At 51.4% G+C, this 23,902-nt stretch overlaps 1 protein-coding gene across 1 annotated transcript in view; it reads right to left on the bottom strand.

The window, feature by feature from the left end:
* Positions 1 to 242: 242 nt before the first annotated feature.
* Positions 243 to 23,902, bottom strand: part of ANKRD52 (ankyrin repeat domain 52) — a 27,366-nt gene continuing 3,706 nt past the window's right edge. The window contains exons 3-28 of the mRNA XM_085320302.1: positions 23,073 to 23,151; positions 21,739 to 21,809; positions 19,807 to 20,007; positions 19,558 to 19,645; positions 19,257 to 19,399; positions 18,858 to 19,070; positions 18,664 to 18,742; positions 17,886 to 18,000; positions 17,614 to 17,696; positions 17,405 to 17,522; positions 16,418 to 16,486; positions 15,796 to 15,936; positions 15,258 to 15,335; positions 14,802 to 14,913; positions 14,045 to 14,116; positions 13,387 to 13,588; positions 12,778 to 12,865; positions 12,311 to 12,428; positions 11,843 to 12,062; positions 10,767 to 10,854; positions 10,210 to 10,293; positions 9,694 to 9,839; positions 9,215 to 9,297; positions 8,707 to 8,789; positions 7,998 to 8,089; positions 243 to 6,919 (exon numbers count right to left, since the gene is read on the bottom strand). Of these exons, the coding sequence (XP_085176428.1) occupies positions 6,675 to 6,919; positions 7,998 to 8,089; positions 8,707 to 8,789; positions 9,215 to 9,297; positions 9,694 to 9,839; positions 10,210 to 10,293; positions 10,767 to 10,854; positions 11,843 to 12,062; positions 12,311 to 12,428; positions 12,778 to 12,865; positions 13,387 to 13,588; positions 14,045 to 14,116; positions 14,802 to 14,913; positions 15,258 to 15,335; positions 15,796 to 15,936; positions 16,418 to 16,486; positions 17,405 to 17,522; positions 17,614 to 17,696; positions 17,886 to 18,000; positions 18,664 to 18,742; positions 18,858 to 19,070; positions 19,257 to 19,399; positions 19,558 to 19,645; positions 19,807 to 20,007; positions 21,739 to 21,809; positions 23,073 to 23,151 (3,111 nt within the window). The 3' untranslated portion in view covers positions 243 to 6,674. The remainder of the gene's footprint in view (positions 6,920 to 7,997; positions 8,090 to 8,706; positions 8,790 to 9,214; positions 9,298 to 9,693; positions 9,840 to 10,209; positions 10,294 to 10,766; positions 10,855 to 11,842; positions 12,063 to 12,310; positions 12,429 to 12,777; positions 12,866 to 13,386; positions 13,589 to 14,044; positions 14,117 to 14,801; positions 14,914 to 15,257; positions 15,336 to 15,795; positions 15,937 to 16,417; positions 16,487 to 17,404; positions 17,523 to 17,613; positions 17,697 to 17,885; positions 18,001 to 18,663; positions 18,743 to 18,857; positions 19,071 to 19,256; positions 19,400 to 19,557; positions 19,646 to 19,806; positions 20,008 to 21,738; positions 21,810 to 23,072; positions 23,152 to 23,902) is intronic.

The following is a 23,902-nucleotide window of genomic DNA, read 5'->3' as shown; positions in this document are numbered from 1 at the left end:
CCTCAGGGGGGAAAAAAAATAAAAAAGAAAAATAAAAAAAGAAATGAAGGAAGATAGCTAGAAAGGAGCCAGCCGGGTGAGAGCGCGGATAGAAGCAAGGCAGCACAAATGCCCATCCTTTACAGATAAAAGAGTTAAATTCCGACAGGACCAAGTGCTTTAGAAACACACAGCACAACAAACTTGGCATATTGAATTTTAGAAACATCACGTCCACTGTCACGCACCGCGGCTCAGCTAGGTCAGAGGTTTCCATGCATTTACTTTATTATTTTCAAGTTGACGAACAATATCAATAAGACTGGATCGAGTAAGGCTATTTTTCCTTTTTTTTGTTGTTTTTTTTTGTTTTTTTTCCTCCTTCTCCTTTGCATCGGAAGTGAAGTCAGACAGATGCCCACACACACGGATCCGCACACGAACGCACTTGCACACACACGCACGCCAGAACACCAAGACACAGAAGAGGAAGAGTCGTTTATACCTGACTGGTGATGAGGTCTGTCCTATCTTATTCAAAGAAATGTTTATGTGCATAATATACAGAGGTGCAGCATTTACACATAGGATATTGTAAAGACACAGAGCTTGCTACAGATGCCTTCAAGTCCTCAGAGATGCATCCCCCTTCCCCACCCTGCCCTTTCTTGGGATTCCGAGCGGATCCTGCCTCCACTTCCCGCTGTGACTTCCAGACTTTAACTCAATAACCGCGACTCAGGCAGAGCCACCGCTCCGAGTCAACGACCTCCTCGCAATGTCCCTCGCCTGCTCCTACTTCGGGCGGAAAGCAGCACACGCCACCCTCCGCCTCCCCAAGCACACACAGCTCTGAARCGCCCGCCGAGGGTTCAGCCAAGGCTCGGCTTTGTTGGGTTTTTTTCTCCTTTCAACACACCCAGCAGTGCTGAGCCCAGAAAAATTCAGCCAGGAGAAGAGGTTTAAACAACTCCTTGCATCCTTGGAAAAAAAGGAAAGAAAACAAACCRAAAAAGAACGGAGGAAAAAAAGGAAAGAAAAAGAAAAAAACCCCAAATCAAATAATCCACGTGTTCGTGCCAGTATTTCAAATGGAAGGGGTTGTTTTTTCCTTTGGTTTCTTACTGAAGGCAAAGGTGAGAGTGGGCTTACAGTCTGCACGGGTCCGAGACCCCCGACATTCACAACCGCGGGGGCCTCGGCGTCCCCGTTGCTGTGGTCCCTGCGGCGGGAGCGCGGGCGCCCGCCGGGGGGGAGCTCCAATCCCTTCCACTGGGCAGGGGGCAGCGGGGGGTCCCGCCACGGCGAGTCCCCCCCGTGCCCCGGCAAACAACATAAAAACTAAAAAAACTAAAAAAAAAAAAAAGATTGTTTCTTGGGTCTTTGTAGTTTGTTCTTTGTTTTGGTTTTCTCATTCATTTCTTACTAACACTTTATCTTGCATGCTCAGAGGAACCCCCAAGGGTCCACAGTATATACAGAAGTCACTACGACACTCAGAGTGTTCAGMAAAACATACTTGTTCCGTTTTTGGAAATTTTTCTTTGTTTTTAGTGCTACTTTCATATCTGTCAGATTCCAGCCCGGGGCCATGGTCAACAGGGCCGGCGACTACTCATCTGCATCTCGCTTTTGGTCAAGGGAACTCTCTCACCTCTCCTAGGACAGGGATCTGGGGAGGAGACGGGGTGCCAAAGGGCGGGGGAGAGATACGKTCTCCTAAAGAAAAAAGTTTCAAATTGCCTGCAGCTTGGGAATAGCAACAACAAAAAAGCAACAACCATATTCTCACCATGGTTCAGTTATTTTTGAATTCATTGAAGTGCCCGTCAAGAATAAAGCCAATCGTAGCTTCCCTGGACTGCCCTCTTCAAGGACGTTACATTCAGTGTTTGTCAGCAGTTTATATGGCTCAGTTGAACTGCAGGTCTCGCAGCCCATTTGTCTAACAATGGCAGTGCAAATACACCTTTCGAGTTGAAATGTATTTGTGCTGTTTTTTTTTCTCCTTTCAAAACACAACTTCCCTTTGTTCATTCATTCCCTAGAAACAAACTTTTTTAAAATTAAAAACTAAAAATTAAACCAAAGACACTCTCTTATCCCTTCCGCTCTTGCTGCTCTCTATCCCATGGGATGCTAAAGGGAATCCAGACTCATGCTTTAACAAAAGTGCTTATTACTTGAAGCAAGTGCTTTGGACCAAGGGGGCGGAGAGAAACTTCCTTTTTTTTTTTTTTTCTTTTTTTTTGAGGAAAAGGGAAACGGAGGGGAAGAGGGTTGGGGAGGCGTGATCTGATGCCTGTTTGTTTGAAACCAAGATCAAGCAGCGTTGAAGGGGGGAAGCTGAAAAAGTCACCGCGTGGCGAGAGCGACACCAAATCAACGCCGGGAGCCGAACAGAACGCTAAGCGGGAATGGTCCAACTTTGGCATAAAGGTCCGTGGGAAGGAAGGTTTCGGCGAAGCCCCGGCCGGCGCTGCCGCACACCAAACCCGCCCGGCCGGCACGCCGGCGCGAGGTGGTGCCGCGACCGAGGACCGCGGGCGGGCGGGGAGCGGAAGTTTCCCTCCATCCCTCTTTACAATGCACTAGGGAAACCATCACAAATCTCGTTTAGCAAAATAATGCATTATTACCAAACACTTTGATTATTACTTAAATTGTCAAGCTGTGCTGTCAAATGTATACAATACAGCGTTAAAGGAGAACAAGACTGGTAGCTGCAAGAAAACTGGCCGCTCTTCCCCTTTCCCCACCCCACCCCATTTTTCTCCCCATGTGTTCCCAAACCACGGATGTGCTGCTGAAACCTCATTTCACTCCATTATTATTATTATTTTCAATAAGACACAAGGAGAGGGGAGAAAGAGAAAAAAAATCCTTGCTAAGAGCGAAAAATACACGTTTAAAGCATGGTGCTGCAGAGAAGAAATGGAGAAGCCCTTACAGAGATCACATTGATTGTCTCGTCGTAGTTTTAGTCATCATGTTGAGTGAAAGGTAACAAATCATAGCACAGAAAGGAAGCAAAAAAAATCAACCTTCTTAAAAAAAAAGAAACTGAAAACGACATTCAAAAAAAGAAAGAAGGAAAAGCAGCACACTCCATGTACTCTAAGACATTCTCTCACCCTGGCTACAGGAGGAAGTTGCATTCAACTGAAATGGTTTTGGACTTGCACCCGGCGGCCCCGAGGGCAGCCCCAGCCCTGCCGACACGGCCGAGCCTTCGCCTACGGCTCCGAGAGCCAGAGCGGGGCTCGGAAGGCGCCTCCGCTCCCAGGGACCGCCCAGCACCAACCRGCCCCAGGAAACGGCCCGCGCCGCGGGCACCGTCGCTCCCGGAGCGGGTCTGGAAAGCAAGGCCTGCGGCAGCTCTGCCTCTCCATGTGCCTGAAAAAGTACTTTAGCCCTTGAAAAAGACGACTCAGGACTTTGGACCCATTTTCCTGCCCCTGGGGGAGGGCGATGGCCAGCAGCGAGAAGAGGAAGAGATAAAGTGATGCTGAATCCCTCCCGGAAAGGGAAAGCGCTGCAGGAGGCAAGTGCGGACTCGACAGCAATGTAAACAAGTCTCTTTTTCCAGTTCTCCTCTGTAGAATACTGAAAAGCATCTTCAAAAAGGATCTCTTTATTCAAGTTTCGTGAGCTCCGATTCCAAACTGAGGTATTCGGTGCGGAAAGGTTAACACTCGCTTTGAAGCTAAGAGGCTGCGCGGGGTGAGCGGGGAGGGGGTTGGATTTCCCTGTCCCGGAGGATCGATCCTACCCTAACACTGCAGGCGGGAGGGGAGCCGCCGCCGAGCTGCCCCGGCGGCTTTGCCAAGGGAGATTTCCTGAGCCGGACGGGGCGAGCGGCTGGAAAGGAAAGCGCTCCGGGGAGAGCAGCTGCTGCTCGCTGGATGCCTGCGCGTGCCAAAACGCCTGGAGCTGCTTAACGGCAAATCAGTCTTCAAGAAAGGTTTATGAGAAGTGCATCGAGGGGAACGACCTGGCATCCGCCATCCAAAGATTTAAGCCCTCTGAAGACGAGGCTGACTACCGTGCTAACGTCAAGCACCCAGTTTCTGTCTCTGCTCCCCGTTACCAAAATCTGGTTGAGGTCAAATTTCTAGAGTGCTTTGCTGAACGGAAGTGCAAGGTGGTAACGTGATGGGGAGACGAAGCTCCGTGCTGAGCTGGTGCCACGGAACGGGAGGAGAGCAAGCAGAGAACCACGAGGTCCCCCGCGCCGCTCCTCCGCAGGTAAAACTCTTACAGGAAACGCGGAGAAAATGTGCTTATCACCCAAAGGCCAAGACTGAAGCTTTGTATTTGGTTCTAAGAGTTTGGCTTTGGTAAAAGAAAGAAACAGTGCGACGGGACTTTCCCACCTCGGGATCCGACTCCTGCCGGGAGGAAAGACCTCTCTGCCGACCGGCCGGCGGCACCTCGGCTCGGCGGCCTCGTCCGCGCTCCGGTGGGAGCGGGGMTCTGCCGCTTCCCTGCGGAAAGCCTGCAAAAACGGCACGTCGCACTGCCCGCTTCACACAACAACAGAAACCGCAACAAACAAAACCCTAGAAGAAGCCACCTTCATGTAAAAATAATAATAATAAAAAGAAATAATACATTATTTTGGTTACAGAAATGCTTTTTCCTCTTTTAAACGCTACCTAGAAGAGCCAAAACGTGCAGCTCGCACGCTCCTGTAACAGTCTCGTGGCCACCGGAGGCGTGGGGCAGAGCAAAGGCGATGGGGCAGCGTGAAAGCGGCATCCTCTAACGGACTGTTCTCCCCATCGCAGTCCAAAGCCTGGCGCCCACAGATCCACGCAGGACACCGCCGGGGCGGCCAGGGACGGCGCCTTGGCCCCGGCCCAGCGCTCCCTCTCTCCCGGCAAGGCTGGGAAAGGAAAGACGGTTGGCGGAAAGGACGATGTCTTCAGCACGCGGTGCCCTGCCAGCCCATTCGCGTCCTCTGCGCCCCAGTCTTTGGCTTTGAACAGACTTGTGATATGGTGAAAGAGAGTATTGGTTTTTTGCACATGATACTGTTACAGTAATTCAAAAAAAAAAATCAAAAACAAAAACAGTGCAACATTCTTGAATGCTTCAAACCTGCATTATAAATAYGATTTTTAAAATTAAAAAAGAACAAAAAACAATGATCTCACATACACACACGCTAATAAAACCTGCCAAGATGCTGCATTAGAAAAATAAACACAGGCTTATTTAGGGTTGTGAATAAGGACTTTGAAGTGCATTTTTTCCTTATTAAAAGGCTAAAACGTTCAGATTTTTTTTGTGATTTTTGCTGTTTTTTAAAGGTAAATGCTCGTTTCTTTATAAATATTTTTTTTTAAAAAAAAAAAAGCAACACTGACTCTCGCATGGAAATGGCCACGCAACAAGAGAACGAAAATTCAAAAAAAGAATCATTTCTTCGGATCCAACATTTTGCCAAGAAAAAAAGAAACCAACGGAATCCCTAAAGTGCCTGGTGTAGGGAGGGAGGTTCCAGCAACACATCCGCAGGTGAGCAGACCGCGGGGTTGGGCAGCAGCACCCGTTTTTGCATATAAATGACAGCTGCCAAAAGGGTATTTTAGTGTCCCAGGTACAGTAGGTCTTGATCAAGTGTTTGTATTGGAATCAAAGGATGAGCGTGAGAAAAGTGTGACTCATAGAGGAGCAGTTACAGTGGCACTTGGCCAGGAGCTAACACCCACCCCGGCGTTTGCAAGAGCATCGAATTCCCCCAAATCCCCTGCCCCCCCCCCATCCCACCAAGAGTTCAGGCTTCCAGGTCTGGCTAGACGGTGCTGGTGCCGTGGAGGAACGAGCAGAGCGAGTGCTCGGGGGCAGCGGGGGGGGGACACGGCAGCCCTGGGGGCACGCGGAGCTGTAGCGAAGGCAAGACAGGGTGAGAGGCCRGGACAGGGGACTCGGAAAGGCTGGGACCGATTTCAATCCACTCCAAAGGCTGGGACCCAAATGCTCTTCCCATCTTTGGACTACTGGATGGTTCCAACCCACTGCTTTTCTTTTTTTTTTTTTTTTCCTTCAGTTCTTTTTTCTCAATTCAATTCTTTTTGGCCACAGAGTCAAGCCGCTGCTCAAGGGAAACAGTGTGAACCTCCTAGCAGCTCCCAGGCCACYGCAAGATGCAGGGATCAGCAGGAGGAGCCCTGGCAGCAGGAAAAGGCTCAACTTATTGGGAGAGCAATCCCGCTTTGCAATTTCTAAAGGGGAGCTGCCTAGCTAGAGGACGCAAGAAACTTTTTAAGTTTCTTAAAATAAACAAACAAACAAAACAAAACAAAACAAAACAAAACAAAAAAACAGGAAACCCCAAAGAGGAGTCAGGGGCAAGTCTCCAAATACCTGCCTCATCTCAACCCTAAGTCTGCAGCGTTCATCTCTGGTCCTGCAGTCAGAGAAATCACAACAGCAAGGTGGAAGCATGCACTCACATGGGAGAGGATGCAGGAGGGGCAGGGGTGGGGAACAGTACTAACAGCTGCTCTATAATTCAATTAACAGCTTTGGCACCACACTGGCAATCAAGCAAGAAGAGGAAGCTCTGAACTCTTGGCTTACCCGGCCACGCTAGAAGGCCTGCCCAGTCTTGTTCTCCTTTAAAGTGCCCTATATTTATAGAATTTCTAAATAAATATAATAAGATATTAGGTCACCCATAGTTTAAGCTACTCCGAGTAACAGCCGTCTAAGCCGATGGCACTGTGCCGGTCCTTGCTGTAGGGGCAAGTGCTGCCGTTGGGCAGGGCCCCGCAGGCTGCGGTTTTGGCTGCAATGCCGCAGTTCTTGAGGAGGTTGAAGCTGAAAGAGCTGATGGCGTCTTTAGGTGGGAAAGGCTTCATGGTGGAGAGGATAAGTGCCAGGCAGTCGGCAACGTCCTTGTTGGGGGCGCATGCCAAGGCTGGGGTATGACCTAGAACAGAGCCAGGAGTGAAGGCAACGCAGCCCTGCAGCTGCCTCCCGGCAGGGACTGGGGGACGCCGCGGCGCGGCCCAGCCCTCGCACGCAGCGCAGCTGCACGAGCATCGTATAGCCCTGGTTAATTAGGCCTGCTTCTCTGCAGGATAGGTAGCCCGGGCACAGAGGGGTGCTGGGGAAAGCCCCAAACACAGCGTTGCCAAGGAGGTGTGACCAAGCCCCTTGCTGCCCTGCGCCTCAGTTTCCCTTCTCTAAAACAAACTGCCTCCGCACGGTAAGCACATCACAGAGCATGAGACTGTTGTACCTTGGTCCCAGAGACCGCAGGGACATGAAGCAGGCAGGTAGATGAACTGGCACTGCGTGGGCCTTTGTCAGTTCTGGTTCCAGACTAGACTAATTTCTGGACACGCCTGGACCTTTGATTGAATTGCTTTGACTGGGGCAATTTTCATTCCATGAGCTGAGGGGTCAGGACTTCTATTTGTCTTTATCTCAGAGGACCCTGCTTTTGAGCACTGGCAATCCTTGCAATTTGAGCAACTGCTTTAAAGTGTGCCAAGATCAGCAGGAACCAAACAAAAGAGCCTCAGAAGCCCTGGCAGTGCAGCAGACGCAATGGTATTTTTCACAACTTAAAGGTATTCCAGCAGAGCAAAAACTCTGCTGTGAGAAAAAGCTTCCGGCCACCACGAACAGTTTCTGCTAAACTTGCAAGTGAGTCAGCAGCTTATCACTAGCTCAGGCTGGGCTGGTTTTGTGCCTGACCACAAATGGCAGGAGAGCCAGACAGTGACCAAAAGACGCATGAGAGGAGAAAGTCACATATTTCAAATACCTGTGGGACCCAGAAATACTTCTACTAAGTGACAGAGGATCACAGTGTGGCAAAACCCTTACCTAGGCTGTTCCCGCCAAGCCAAGAGCTGAGAACATGGAGCTCAGCCGCAGAAGGGGTGCAGAAATCCTTCCGATCCAGGTTGAGCAATTCCCCAAGCAGCCCTCCGTCCCCCAGGGACATCACGCAGCGATCATGCCGAACGCGACCCCCGCCAGCTGTGAGGAGTACTCACCTTCTTCATCCACAGCCAGCACAGTGGCACCTCTGCTGAGCAGGGCTTGGACGACAGAGGCCAGTCCGTTGCGAGCTGCGATGTGGAGCGGCCTGGAGGGAAGCAGCGAAAGGAAGCACCTTAACTGGATGGCACTGATTCAAGAGCCAGCGCAAAGCTGGGAGCAGCCTGCCCAAGCAGTGCTGACGCTCCTACCAGCTCATGCAGGGATCTTCCCGAAACCGGCACCAATGCAGCCATTTTGACACAAGAGCTCGGTTCTGGAGCTACTCCTGTGAGACTCAGTAYTGCAGGAGAACTGGGGCTCTCAGCTGGTGACTGAGAGCCAGAGGCAAGACTCAAGCCCAGGAGCTGGGAAAGGTGGGCACAGAAAGGAAGGTGCCCCACATAGCTCAGACTCTCTGAGCAGAGCAGCCTGCAGGCTGGCCCAGGCCCTGGGCTGCGCTTCCACGTCTGCAAGCGCAGCCAGCCTAGCAGCCAACAGCCACCTTCCGAGGACACGCTCCATGTTAAAAAACAAAGGGCCACTGTGATCAGCTTCAAGAGCAGATTGACTTCTCCTGAGCTTACCTGTTTGCACTTTCGCTGTGCACATCAGGCAAGAACACACCTCCTGCCACTATCCTCTTTCCTTCTTGTCAATACATCACCCACACCCAGCAAAACCCTGTTTTTTTTCCCCACCACTGCCAACTATCCAAATACTCACATCTGCAGAGCACTGTTACTTGCATTGATAAGGCCAAGGTCTTGGGTTTCCCCCAGGATCAACAAGGCACACTTTTCATGACCCTGGAAAGGAGACCAAATTGTTTATATTGCATGAGCACAAAGGCTGGAGTAATGGATGGGACCYGAGTGCTGTCTCCTCCATCTCTTTTTTGACAGTGTCTGCTTTTTCACCTTGAATACATTGATCACAAGCCTGCTGCTTCCACCACATCCCGGCACCAGGAAGCGCACTGAGCTCAGAAAACTCCCTGAACTGGGATGCCCCAGGAAAAATACAAATAGGTTTTTGCTACGATTTAAGCTGTCTAAACTGAATCACGAGCATCTGCACAGGTCAAGGCAGCTGAGCAAGCATGCAGAGCAAGCCCAGGGCCCTCGCCTCTACTCTGGCAGGGCAGGACGCCTGTCCACCTGTTGGCAGTAAGGTTTCAAGGCTGAAGGTGATGGTGAACACAATCACATCTGATAAACGCTTGGCTCCCTACCTTGCTGCAGGCCAGGTGAAGAGCTGTGTTCTTGTTGACATCCAGCACAGTTATATTTGCTTTTGCTCGGTACAGCAGGAACTCTGAAATCAAGAGGGGCACCTGTTGTTGAGATGACGAAGGACCAAGCCTGGCAAAATGGGGCAGTGGCCATGTGCTGAGGGGCAGGAATGGGGCMGTAATCCCAGCATGCCTGGGAGAGACGAGGCATGGGCCCTGCTCCCACTCAGGTGGCAAACTGGAGAAAGAGGCTGCTCTAGKGGGGACAGTTGGCAGGTGCTTACTGCCTCAAAGAATAGCCAGAAACACCGTCTTGCCCAAGCAGCAAATCCTCCTCCCTGCCATTAGAGGTTTGAGGAACTGGCTGTGTGCAGCACGCAGAACACTGGAACAGGACAAAGATTTCAATGCTGCACTGCAAAAGCACATGGCCTGACCTGGAAGGGCCCGGGGAAGGAGGCAGGCTGCCAGCCACATACCAACTGCTGCAGTGTGCCCGTTCTCAGAAGCCATCATGAGGGGAGTCCTCCCCAGCTTGTCAGTCATGTCCACCTCAGCTTGGTGGCGCAGAAGCAGCTGTAAACCATGGATGTTGTCTGCAAAGGCAGCAGCGTGAAGGGGTGTCCTGCAAAGAAGAGAGTGGGTAAAGAGGATGGCACAGCACCCACACCAGACAAACTGCCCAGCCTGCAGATGGGTTTGGGGTTGCTAAAGTCCCTTTATGCCGTAGGAAGGGCAGAAAAAGGGGAATTTACTTTTTGCCGTTGGACACGGCCACACCCAAAGCAGACACCCCACAGGAGCCTGCACCACTGGGCAGACTTTGCCCTGAAGTGGGTCAGAAAACACTGAAGTGGTCGTCCTGACAGGGCAAGCATGTGGCAGGGACCCTGCAGCCACACAAGAACAACGAACCAGGAGAGGTGCAGGAGTCACAGCCACCACCCAGCAACCCTGGCAAGTGGGCCACAAGAGAGAGATGACTCTGTGCTCACCTTCCTTTGGCATCTCTGCTATTAACAATCTTGGCACCTAATGCTTCCACCAGCATTTCAGCAGTGCCGTCCTGGTTGTTAATTCTGTGGTGGGGATGAGAAGGAAAGTCAGAACAAGGCGAAGCAGCATTAGCACATCTGCCTCACTCAGTGTGAGGGAGCAGCACGTTCCAGAGGCTCAGAAAGGATGCAAACAGCAGCTGCTCTGGAACGATTTAGGGTAAAAGCTTTACTCTTCTTGGCATTCCTCAAGGAAACACAGTACTGCTGTCAGTACCGCTGTGCTGTGTGTGGCTGGCAAGACAATTGCTTTACAGCTCCCAGAGGACCTCCAGCGGTCCAGCAACTGCCTACCCACTGCAGGGAGGCTGGGACAAGCAGGCAGCATAAGCCTGAGGGGTGGCAGGGTGCCCTTTAAAAGAGATTCTGGCTCTTGTCAAGAGCRGCAGGGCTTGGAGCTCCTCCCTTTGCGGGTTCCTGCCCACTGAACCCACACATTCCCTCTCCCACATCTTCTGCGTGAGAAGAACCCAGGGCATGCCCCAGATGCCACTTACACTGCACAGTGCAATGGAGTAAAGGGATTTCCTTCTAGGTACGCAAATGGATTGTGTTCAAGTAACAATTCAAGACAATCTTCATGCCCTGTGAGAAGAGAGGGATGTGAATAGATCAGTACCAGAGGACTAAAGGCCCCTCCAACTTCACTCATGACTAAGGGACATCCTAAGGGGGGRCATCCTAAGAGCTGGAGGCCTCAGAGGCCCCATGTACTGTGGAACAAAACTGCCCACATGCATTAAGTAAACAGAGGCCTGAGAGTGCCCTGTTCCTGTCCAGTCTTGGCTTCTAGCAGAGGGACACTGTTGGCTGCCCTAGTCCAAGAAGAACACCAGAGCAGATCAGCCAGCACAGCAAATCTCACAACTGGGAGAACTGGACCATTGGCACAAAAGTGCCCCAATACCCCTCTTCCTCACTGCAGAGGTAGTGTTCTTGTTTCCTCTCCGGCTGCAAAGCTGCTGCATTTCAGAAGGCTTCTGACTCCACATCTTCTACTTAAGAACTTCACAGCCACATTGCTAGCTCCCCCTTGAAACACTGAGACATCCTTTCCTGTTGCCATACCAGGCCTGCCACTCCCTGGAGCCATGGTGATGGCCAAGTAATCCTATAAATCCTGCAGTCCTGGAGCAAGCAGCATCAGCTATTCAGTAATATTTGCTCTCATGTTTCATCCCCTGTTAAAGGAGCTTGTCGGRGGAAAAAAATCCCTGTCTCCCTCCAGATTTGCGCTTTCCATCAGCCTGAATTCAGTGCTGGGCTGACAGCTTCTGGAAGTAGTACAGGACAAAGGGACAACTTGGCTCCTCCGTCTTTACCAACACGAAGGCCAAGCCACCATCAGCTCAACAGTACAGCAGCATCATTGGAGTGCTTAACCCACAGCCATCACAGAAAGGGAACAGCTCACATGTGCTGTTCCAGCTAGATCCAAAGAAGACAGTTTGACTACAGCTTTCTTTACAGAACGCACCCCAGAGCAGTACTAAAACTTCTTAGTAGGACTCCCTCTTACCAATCAACAGCAGAYCAGAGCAGAAGGGGGAAAGGGCCCAGCCCTGCTCCTTACCACTATACGAAGCCCAGTGCATCGGTGAGTAGCCACTGTAGTCCACCACAGAGTCCAAAGGGTCAGTAGAGAGGGCTGCCTGCAGCAGGGTCCTCAGGATTTCTAAGTGCCCGCACGCCGACGCAAAGTGGATCGGGGTCCGGCCTTTGAAATCCCGACACAGAACGAAGGCATCATGGTCCAGCAGGGCAGCCAGGCAGTCCTCACAGCCCGTCACAGCCTGTGTCCGTAAAGGAGGACCAAGAGGTCAGATCTCCTCCTTTGACCATTAACAACAGAATCATCCCCTTCTTCTCCAGTTTCCTTCTCAAATGATGCATTTCAGGAAGGGAAAATGGGGTCTTTTACTGAGGACTGCTGTGACAAGATAAACCCCTTGTTTGTCCTCCAAGCAGCCTCCATGCAGGAGACCTCTGAGTTGAAGTTAACAAGCTCCAGGATACCCTCTGGTCCCAGAGACGCACTCACCCCTCGATGCAGGGCGGTCCTGCCCCTCTTGTCTGCTGCATCAGCTGTGGACCCCTTCTCCAAAAGGAGGTGGACACAGTCAACGTGGCCATTCATGATCGCCAGCATCAGTGGGGTTCTGCATAGTGGGGGGACAAGCAGCAGGAAGGATAGTGAGCTTGGATCCACGACTGGGTTCAAGCAGCACCCTCTTGCCCCTGCCCAGTCACCCTTGCTGAGTGCCTGGTTTAAGCACTGGCTCGGAGAGGTGGGCATTGTCAGCGGAGTGATGGGAATGAGGTTTCTGTACTTTGCTCCCAGGGTGGCTGCCAATTTGCTACAGTCTTTGACTAAAATGTTTACTGCCCATGGTAGAGGATGCACAGAACAGAGCATTCTGGGACACTCTGAGAACCTACAGCTGTAACCCGCAAGGGGCCTGACCCCGTGACACACAGAGCTCAAGAGAAATGCCTGAAGAAACTCACTGGCCGTGGATGTCCATGACGTCGGTGATGTCCGCTCGYTCCCCACTGTCTATCAGGAGGTGCAGGGAATCCGTGTTCCCATTGGCAGCTGGAGAAAATGCACAAGGAAACAAGAAGTCACACACATACAGATGGGTCCTCTCCTTCCGACCACTGCCATAAACCAAAGRAACGGGCCTGTGCTCAGCAGCCAGCAGCACACATGCTGGGCAACTTCGTTATATGGTTGCTAAGCTACAGTATTGATTAGTGTGTGCATAGGCTTAGCTAAAAACACGTGTGCAGAAACTGCCGGTGTTTTCTCTCCCACCTGTTGCTGAGCTACTTAGACGCTTCGCTTCTGCCGGCATGCCACAGCCGGTTGCACTGGCCCCATCCCGGCTCTAAGCATCATCCTGAACTACAGCTCTTTCCCTCTCACTGAAGGGCAGCTGGGTAACATGCACTGTTGTCACTGGTGGCTTCCAGGACAGCTGCTCAAAGCCAGTCTAACACCCTCCTAACACAGCAAACAGCAGATCTACAACACCCACAGCCCAGGCGCCAAAGGCCTGAAGGGCTCTGGACATGCCCCCCCACCATCCCCCAGCCCTTTCTGCCCTCTTTCACCTGCAGCGTGGAGAGGTGTCCACTTCCTCTTCCTCTCCTTCACCAGGGCGGACGCGCCGTGGCTGGTGAGCACCTCCACGCACTCCGTGGAGCCCCTCTCCGTGGCGAGGTACAGTGCTGTCCGTCCCTTGTGGTCCCGCACATCGAGGTTCACGAGGGTTTCGGCAAGTGTCTTCAGGGCTTCACAGTGACCATTATAGGCCTGAGGGAAAAGCAGAGCACATCAAAGCAGAGCCCAGAGAGACAGCAGCCACGAGTCCCCAGCACTGGGACAATTCCCACTCTCTAGGTCCCTCAAGCCAGCTGAGCCTAGGCTCAGCCATCGCCTCACGTTCGCACTCTGATCCCACAAAGCCCTCATCCACTCCCTGCCTACACAGACAAGGGAGGTGGCTCCAAACAGCAGTAATCAAAGTCCTGAAAAGAGCGAGATTAAAACACAAATYGAAAGGACTTCAATCCATGGCCTGTGGGGACTGCCACACATGTTTTTCCCAGGCTGCCAGCTCCTTTCCTTCTCTGCCCTGCTCAGCATTGACAGCCCCTGAGATCCAAGTCTCTACTGCATGAGAGCAGGCACCTTTCCAGGGTGCACTGTGAATCCTGGTGGAAAGGCAAATGCCCTCTGCAGCCCTGGGGCTGGGCCAACTGTACTTACAGCTAAGTGCAAAGGGCTGACTGGAATGGTGCTTTCCACATCCTCCAGGCAGTTAAAAGACATTTCCAGGAGCTGCAATAACAACAAGGAAAATATAAAATCATAGCTGATCCTTGAAAATACACTATCATGGAGGCTTCAAGAGGCACCTTCACCACCAGCAGTCTGCAGCTGCATGAAAAAAATCTGCTCATCAGTTCCAGAATGACCAGAATCTCACCATGGAGCTTTGGGCCCCATACAGACAAACATATCCAGTCTTGCTGCCCAGAAGCCTCCCCATTACTCATGTGGTTTCCTATACCCACACAGCCCTAAGCTCCTAACTCTGTAACAGTGCAGGCAATTCAAACAGAGCTACAAGGTTTTTTCTCTACTGCAGCAGCTCTTCCCTGGGACAAGTCTCCAGGCTTTCTTTTAAAAGTCCAGCCTTGCTCTACTGCCAGGGACACAGGTAAAACATCCACACTTTCCCCCTTGCTAGGTAACTGGTCTCCTTTCTGGGATATCTCACTCAAGCCCAGGGCTTCCCTCCAAAGTGTTCCTGGCACGATGGCTCTCCAAGAGTCCCTGTGCTCTTTAACACAGTGCCTCAAACCATCCTCCCTTCTTCCTGGACAAACTCCAGCACTGTAGCACCTAGAACACACACAGTCCTTTAGCCATGCCTGGACACTGCAGGGCTGGCCAAATTCCTAGGGAAGGAGTTCCCCCTCCTATCGCCTGGCAGCACAGAGGGTGTCACTGGCTTACTCACCAGTTCAAGGTTCTGCCTGTTGCCATACGCAGCTGCATAGTGGACAGCGGTATATCCCTGCTTGTCCCGGAGGGATGGATCAGCACCATTATCCAGTAAGAACTCTAAACAACTGCAACAATCAGGAAAAGTGGGAGATCAGAGAGGCAGAGCTTTGCAGGGAACTTTGTTCCCCAAATGTTCAGAGCAGATGTAAAAAATGTAAGTGTTGTACTAATCGCTTCAAGACATAGAGTGTGTACAGAGACCCAGGAGGACCTGCAAGTCCTCTGGAAGYGAGCAGGGCTCCATGACCAGGCTTGTCTCAAGAATCAAATTAGCAGATGTTTCTTCCAATACATCACTGCTCAGTTTAAGGTAAGTGGAAGCAAACAATTTCCAGCGACTGCATGCAGGGGTCAGAGGGAAGRGGTAAACAACAAGCAACTGCCAGATGGGGCTGTGATGCAGACTCACAAGAACGCCTCCTTCAGTCTGGACTCCTTCAGTGGCTCCTCATCAGTGTCATGGCTGTTTCCTGAATGAGTCTCTGCTCTGAAAGGTCAGAGGCCTACATCAGTTTGCTGAGAAACAGCAATTGCAGATGATCGCAAATGGGGAGAGATGGAACCAAGCCACCCAGTCTAACTCTGCAAAGAGATGGCTCTGTGCCTCTCTATTTCCCTGCTCAGTCCCAAAAGCAACCCCACCTTTAACCACATCTCATGCTCACAGCAGGGTCAGCATCACCGCTCCTCCACATGTAAAGAAACTCTCATGCAGTGTTTCTTGCTCAGCACTGCAGCAAATTAYGGACAGAGCACAAAGGTCCCGTAGTTGCCACTAGACTATCCCTCTCTTACCCACACTTCTCAAAGCACTGCCCATCTTCACAAATCATTAAGCACTAGCTGTCAGAGATGGTTAGGGAACAGCAGAGCATCTCCTCCTAGCAGGGAGTGACAGTGCCTCCAGCCTCAGCTGAGAGAGGACCACTCGCCTCCGAGACACTCACCTCCTGTACGTGTCCGAAGCAGCAGCATAGTGTAAGGGGGTACAGCCTTTACAGTCAGTCTCGTTAATACTGGCTCCTGCAGTGACCAGTGTCACCGTACACTGATAGCTGCCATTGGCAGCTGCGTAGTGCAGTGGAGTCCTAGGAAGAGGGAAAGGAGAAAGGGGCTTAGGAGCATGGCCTGTGACACAGCTGGAGAAACCTGCTTGGCAGCAAGGTAGGACCGTAGAGAGCTAGCCACCCTCTAGCCCCTGAGCTGCATTCTGCTCTCACTCATAGTTTTGGGTCAACGGCTCTTTTTTAAAGAGCTAGAGCTGGACCGCTCGGGGTTAGAYAGGTTGAAGAAAGCAGCGTATGCAGAGGGCAGACTCCAAAGCCTCCCTGGAGATGGCATTTTGCTTCCTGATAAGCCCAAATGATCAACCCACCCAGAGTCTGAGCTGCCATCCTCACACCCTAAAGCCCAGCTGAGTCCTATCCCAGCGCTCTAAAGCTTTAAACATCAAATGCAGCAAAGGTCTCAGCAAGGTCTCAACCCAAAACTCAGGCTCTGTGCACTGCAGCTGTTTTAGGGGCTGGAAGAATCACCTCTGCCCCTTTGCAAGGCCYACCACACACTTACCTTCCAAACTTATCTCTCCTCCTCAAGTCAGCACCACTGCTCAACAGCAAATTAAGACATTCAACGTTCCTACATGAGTTGGGAGACACGTTAGTTCAGAAGGGACCACAGCAGGAACACAAACTCCTCCTATCACACACAAGACAGCTACTCTTCTCACCCATACAACCCGGCTGTACCAAAGCTCAGATTCAGCCTGTCATCTTGGGATAGCACAAGAGCCACARCCATGGCTGGATGCTGCACATAAAAAGCTCTTCCCTGCTCTCTAGCGAAATAACCCTTACATGCTTTCTGCCTCATCAGAGCTACCCYGCATTGTATAGAGCTCTCAGATAACCAAGCAATTATAGTTAGCCATGGCATTAGCGCAGCTGATGCACTGGATTTTATGCTATAAAAATGATGTAGGATTTCTGGCTTCTGCATCAGTGCTCTTTGCATGTTTCATTCCCCCCGCTAAGAAAGGGTAACAGCGCTGTACTGCCTAAGGGCAGGTCTCTAACCAGCTCTCAAACATTGTGCAAACATAATAGAAATGAGGTCCTTGACAGGATTCTACACCTCTGTCATATCGCTGCAGCAGCATTTGTTCTAAACAYACTATGTGAAATCAAACTCCCTGGCAAACAGTATGAGGCATTTATACAGCCCTGCTGCTTTTCAGGCATCACCTCACGAACCCCTTACAAACCCCAGCCAAGGAAACATTTTAGCCCCATTTTAGAGAAAAGAGCTGCAGAGAGGAGTGACTGGGACAAGTCGGAGTCAGAAACAGAACAGGGCCAAAAGATTTCCATCTTCATTCCTGGCTCTGAGCACAGGTCTCTGCTCTCTCCCAAGGACAGAAATGGTACCCAGGGCTCCTGACTCACAGTCCTGTCCAAAGTGCAACACTATGCTATGTTACATGCTATAGCTTGCAGTCTGAGAGGAGGCATACGATTCAGGCTTAAAGCAGCCACCAACGCCCCGTGCACAGCTCACCCTCCAGAAGCAGCAGCATGGAGGCAAGTCCTCCCGAGGTTGTCAGGTGTGTTGATATCRAAGCCTGCAGACAGCACGTGCTCATTGCTCAGTGAGGAGACGATACTGTACAACTGACCTGCAAGGCAGGAGGGGCAGGGAGTCAGGCGAGAAGCCTCAAGGGCTCGCCCCAGTGCCCTCGCCACAGGAGGGGGTGCGGAGTCACTCACCTGAGGAAAGTAGCTTACGACAACAGTCTGAAAATCCAAAGAGAACAGCTAAGTGCAGAGGGAACATGTTGTGGATCCCACGCCTGCCAGGAGATGAGAAGGGAGTCAGGAGAGGGGGTGACCCTGCAGCCTACCCTCGGAAAACGTTGGCACCTGCCAACCCACTGCAATCACCCCTCTCAGGGACGGAGTGGATCGTTTTGGTGACGTGACAGTTCCTGCATCTTCCAGTCCAGGACAGGAAGAGGAGAGGACAAAGAGTCTTTCCTTACCTTGCAGTGTCAGCACCATTCGTCATCAAAGTACTAATTAGCAGCTCGTGGCCATATCTAGCAGCAACATGGAGGGGGGTATTGCCGTATTTGTCAGCACAGTCAATCTCACTGCCTAGAAAGGAAAAGTCAAGCATTTTGCCCAGGGACCTCCACTTTCTAATCCCAAGCAACGATCCTGGTCTAAAAGAGGCTCAGATTGCAGCAGGGAGGGTCAGACAAGCAGTTCAGGATGTTCCCATTGCCATGTCCCCACCTCAGCACTAGCAGCTCATGGGACACTGCCAAGAACTCGACTCCCTTCAGCATCACGGAGAACACAAACTGATCTCTGAGCCGAGAGCCCAGTTTTGTCTTGCAAGCATTGGGCATTAGATCTCTCCCTGTTCCTGCAGGAGCTGATGCGTTCAGCCTTGGAGGTCTCCAGCYGAACTCCCAGGTCGTCTGCCACGTCTGTAGCTCTCTCACCAGAATATTGTCTTTCAGGGATGGACATGGCAGTGGGAATGTCCTTTGGCCACAGAAATTGTGACCCAGCTGGAATTTCAGTTCCTCTAGTCTGCACTTTACCGTCCTTAAGAGCTAGACCCAGGCAACRCACAAGCCTTCCATCACCCCTCAACCCAGTGCAGGACCACTGGCAAAGGTCCCAAGGGCAAAACACAGAGCACAGAAGCAAATTTGAATGATAACTGTGCAGGCAGATCCTGGAGGCAGGTGCTGAGAAACACAATAAAAGAGTAGGATAAATGCAAGGCGAGAGGAAACAGCCACKTACCATTCTGAATGAGGATCTGTGAACGCGTGAACCGTCCGTGAATGGCAGCCATGTGCAAAGGGCTCTTCCCTTCCTTACTCTGTAGAGAGCAGAAGTAGACATTGCACCAGGCTTCCAGCCATCACCTCGACCTCACCCCYGCGCAGCAGGACCCTGCTCCCCCCTCCACGAATCTTGACCCCTTAGCACCTGACCTGAAAGTTGACATCAGCTCCATTGTTCACAAGAAGCTCCAGGCACAGGGCCCCATTGGTGGAGACGGCAGCAAAGTGCAGAGGGGTGAAGCCCTTCTCGTTAGGCTGATTGACGTTGGCGCCGTAATTGACCAGCTCGTTGGCCACGGCATCTTGGCCCATGTAACAGGCAATATGAAGTGCAGTGTTACCGAAGGAATTTGGTTCATCAATCTGTGGGAGCAACAAACCCCAGAGGATTTAGGAATTCAGGGAGAAGAGAGGCAGCCAAGAAACCGCCAGTGCTCCTGACACCACCCAGCACTCTACATCTGACACCACCCAGCACCCTACAGGCACCTCCAGACTGGCTTCTAGCTGAGCTCTCCCTCCTCACAGTCCAGGCCATGGGGGTCTTACCTCGACTCCCAGCCTCAGCAGATGTCGCACAACTTCAATCTGGCCGCTGGCTGCTGCGGTGTGGAGCAGGGTGTAGCCCTTCTTGTCCTTACACATCACATCAGCACCCCGGGCCACCAGCAGCTTCAGAACTTCCAAATGCCCTGCCCAAGACACAGACTTATGAGCCAGGGGACCTTGTGAAACAGAGTCCCAGGCACAGCAGCCTTTGGGGAGCAGTTGCCCGGCCTCAAAAGTGAATTCACAGACAGCAAGCAATGTGGGAGGAGAAACGAGAACTATGTTTGCAGGAAAAACCTACCTAGGAAAGCTGCCCAGTGGATGGGCTGGCGATCCTTCTTGTCACAAGTACTCAGGCTGGCCCCTTTGTTTAACAGCAGATTCACCATCTAGACGAGAAAAAAGCAGTGGGAGAGGCAGGGCTGTCATTTCCTTCCAGTTGTGCAGGCAGAGACGCCTTCCCAGCAGAGCTCCTGCCCGGACTGCGAAGCCTGAGCAGAGGAAGGAGGGCGCAGGCAGGGCCCCCTGTGCCCGAGCCTGCCTCACCTACCTCGAGGTGGCCGCTGTGCACGGCGTGGTGCAGCGCCGTGCGGCCCGTGCGGTCCGCAACATTTACGGTGCTCAGCAGGGGGATGATGGCCTCCACGCACTTGGTGGCCCGGTTGGCAGCAGCAACGTGCAAAGGTGTTTGCCAGTATTTGTCGCGAGCATTGACATCTGCTGAGTGCTTCAGAAGGAGGTGAAGTGCCTTCTGGCAGGAGCAGAGAAAATAAAAGCTCTGATCCAACCTGGTGGAGCCAGAGAAGTCCTCTAACAAGGTGAGAGGAAAAGCTGCAGCTGGGTCCATCTCATGTTTTCAGATTCACACTAACCTAYAGCCCTGAGAGTCAGAGCTGCCTTTGCATGGCTGAGCTAAAACTACTCTGCACAATCAAGGGTACATCTTTCTCCTGMTCAACTAAAGGGAAGAACCTGTTTGTTCTGCAGCTCCTGGGCTGCATCAGTTGTTCCCTTCCAGGCTGGGGTTCAGTGTGGGGAACCTAATTAAACAAGGCTCATCCCTGTGGGGTGAAGGTGTGAAATGTGGCTGCACAGGGGGTAACTGGGATGAGAGAAATATCATTGAGCCATGTGATCTAACAATAAATGAGTGTTCATCCATGACTCACGAGGTGTAAAGTGCCCGGGGGACAATAAATGTGACACACTGACCTATATTTTATAGTTATTTCCCCCTTTTGCTGGTGGAGGCAGTTTGCTGCACTCACTCCATTCATTTTCTTTGCTATAGTTTACAGACTGCCCGCTTCCAAGCAACATAAGGGCAGTGTTTCTCACTATCCCAGATCCCAGCTCACTGCTGCTGCTCTCTTCTCCCAGGGTTAACCGCTGCCACTGCCTCCTCTCACAGCCTCACCCCAGCTTCTCCTCTGCATGCAATGCTTTACAACCCTGATGAGAGAGACCAGTTGGACAGCATCCCACCCAGGAAGCATTCCTGGCTGGGAGAAGCACATTAAAAACTGCATGACAGTACAGAAAAACAGCAATCTTAGAGAGCAAGTGCTAGGGAGAAGAGAAGGGGAGCACTCAGGTGTGCCTGGGAAGGCTCCTTTCGGTGACTAGGCATACGGGGCCCTGCAGAAGCCTTGTGCCAACTGCCCTGGTGAAGAACAGAACRAGAGATGCTGCTCCCCAACGCACGAGCAGAGAAAGAGAGGCAAACAAGCATGCTCGAATTCACAGACAAGCAGAACTTCAGACCTGACAGCAAACAGTCCCAGCTTGCTGAGCTCCTGTATTTTAGCAGCCCACAGTAACTGTCCACACATGTTCATAGCCCACAGCAAACGCCCTTAGAGGCTTAAGCTAATGTGTTTTGCCTCATCTCTGCTACTGATTAAAAGAATTCATGCAAGTAGCCGATGTGTGGTAACTTGCCCTCATGTCAGATTTAGGGCTGTTGATCCCTTGGCTCTGACCAAGGTGACCACAGAGTTTTTTGCTCTCAAGTAACTCAAAACAGGACAAAGTTAAGTGGGATGAAGTTAAGCCCACAAAAAGCTGAATGTCAGGAAATCTTTCTAACAAGATCCATTGGAATCATCTCCCAGGAGAAAGGGTGAGAGCCCAATCATCCCTCAATGAAATGTAAAGCTGGATTAGACAAATCCCCTGGGAAGATGGGAAAGGGAGGGAGAATGATGTTGTGGGAAAAACCTGCATGCTAGTTCCTGRCTCATGGAGAGAGGGGAACCAAGGGGACTTTTCTCAGCTCTCACTTTCAGCCTCTGAATCACAAGTTCTTTCCCTCTCACTTGTGTAATGAAAACACCAATCTCAGCCCAAAAGGCAAGGTGGAAAACAAAGAGAGAAGCACAGTCCTCTCCTGCCATCATCCATGCTACCCCYAATCCAGAGCGCCCACTGCCTCTGCACAAGGAGCAGATAAAAACGGAGGTAGTGTCAGAGAGAAACCTACCTCATTACGAGAAGCCGCAGCACGGTGTAATGGAGTTAGCCAAACAGTGTCCTTTGCATTAACATTAGCACCTGAGGAAGAACAAAGCAAGGGGTCAGGGAACAGAGCAGTGACCATTTGCCCACTGCTCCAGAGTCCCACTGCAAGTCTGCAGTCATCTCTGAGGCACCCACTGGCCAAGAGTGCATCCCAGTTCTGCAGAAGGGGGCCTGCAGTGAGCCTTAGGTGACGTCAGATCTTGMAAACTGCAAGAGGAACAAACTATGTCCCTTGGACAGCTGTGCCAGTGCACTGCTAACAACACAGCAAAGTGGAGACTGGAGAGACTACATCTCCCAGAGTGCCATTTCTGTGCTGAACCAAATGGTCGCAACAGAGGCCAGCCCACAGCTCTGATCCTTGCTTTAAAAAGGAGGCCACTAGAGACAATAAACAGAGCATTTCACGCTGGGAGCTGTGGTCTCTGCATTAGGAAGGAAAGATGACAGATTACTGCCATCCCAACTCYGGATTTGTGCTAGACACTTGTCTAAAACCCCCTCCAATCCCCCTGCCTTTCCTTGCTGCCGAGAACTCAACACACACACACACACACTTGAAAACCAACACAGGGCACGTAAGAGCGTCTCACACTTTGCAGATGGAGTTGAACATTGCCAATCCTGTTTAGCAGGACCTCAGCAAGGGATTTTCCCAAGCTTCTCCTTGTCAGGTTCACGTAGGATCGTTCCAGCCTCAGGGTTCCCCCCACACCTCGAGCAAGCATCTGAGAAGCCCGAAGTGCCCAGAGGCACTGTCGTGGTGAATGRCAGATTAAGAGACTCACCTCTGCGCTGCAGAGGCACAGGCCCCGAGCAAAAGGCTGAGTTTCTTTGGAGGGAAATGAAGGGTAGTTTTGAGCCAAGAAACGTAAGCCAAAATAGCGCAAAATCCCCTGTTTCTTAACTGTCCCCTGTCCACTGGCTGGTGAAACTGGCCTCTCCTGAGCATCCTGCTGTGCTAGGTGTCTTAGGAGCATTCATCCTCCCTGCACTCTCCTCCAGTACCTTCTTCCAATACAAGACACTCCACATGCATCCTTCTCCTGGCCTGGTTTCCACCTCTGCTGCTTCAGTTCCAACATGCTTCACTGTTTGAGCAAATCACTCAGGATTATGGCAACATTTCCTAATCTTTTCCTGGCTGTAACCCCTCTGGMATAAGTATGAGTACATGGTTGTTTGGAAGGTGACCAAAATCTATTTCTCTGCACCCCTAAAACCAGGGGAGATCACAAAGATGCCTTAAAGGCAACTCCAGCACTTGGGCCAAGTGCCTTGAGTCTTGGCCCTTACCTGACAGTATTAGGAGCTCGAGGATTGCAACATCTCCTACATAGGCAGCAGCATGCAGCGGTGTTCGTCTTTCTTGGTCCTGAGCAGGCATGTAGGAAACAAAAACCATCTATTAACTYTGAGGAGGACAGGGGGATGTTTTGCAACAAAATCCATCCTCCACTCCAGTCTGCCCCAATGCACCCCCATAWGCATGTGCAGACATCTCAGGGCACAGGACAGGGAGAAAATCGCTTAGATTTCACAACTTTCTTCAGTGCATGGGGGAAAAGCAGCTCTGTGCAACCCTACAGACACTTTAGAGCTCCATGGGGGCTGACCCCATACCTAGTGGTAGGACAGACGACACCTGGGTCCTATTCTCAGCACAGGATGGGGAGGCTGCACCTTTGCCTGTCCGCATCAACTCAGACAAAACGTTTCATCCCTTCCTCTGATTCCCCAGAGACCAAGCTGGCCTTGCTTTGGGGTTACTAGACTTAATAAATATCTGCAAAGCACTCTGAGATCCTGAGATGAAAGCCTGGCAGTGCTCTGACAGTGCACAGACCATCCCATGCTGTACGCTTTTATGCTCTTAGCCAACAACAAAAAACACTTAGAATTACAGACAGCTCAGATCAGCTTGCTGCTAGAGGCTAGGAAGGTGCAAAAGCCTCTCTCAGATTTTAGACTGGATCAGCCAGAAAAAAAAGTATCTTTCACTTCTGTTTACTCAAGGCAGGGCCCTGGGTAACCTCTGCCTTGAAGCATTTGGTTCAGGCTTTCCTCGGGGAACATGCCACGTACTTTGCCAGGAACCAAGCAAGTAGAAAGCTCGAAGGACACAA

This window comes from Rhea americana, unplaced genomic scaffold, assembly GCF_003343005.1.
Source record: "Rhea americana isolate MKP2758 unplaced genomic scaffold, rheAme1 scaffold_628, whole genome shotgun sequence".
NCBI classification, from domain to species: domain Eukaryota; kingdom Metazoa; phylum Chordata; class Aves; order Rheiformes; family Rheidae; genus Rhea; species Rhea americana.
Note: the sequence above shows the minus strand (reverse complement) of the source record. Positions and strands in the feature narration are given on the sequence as shown.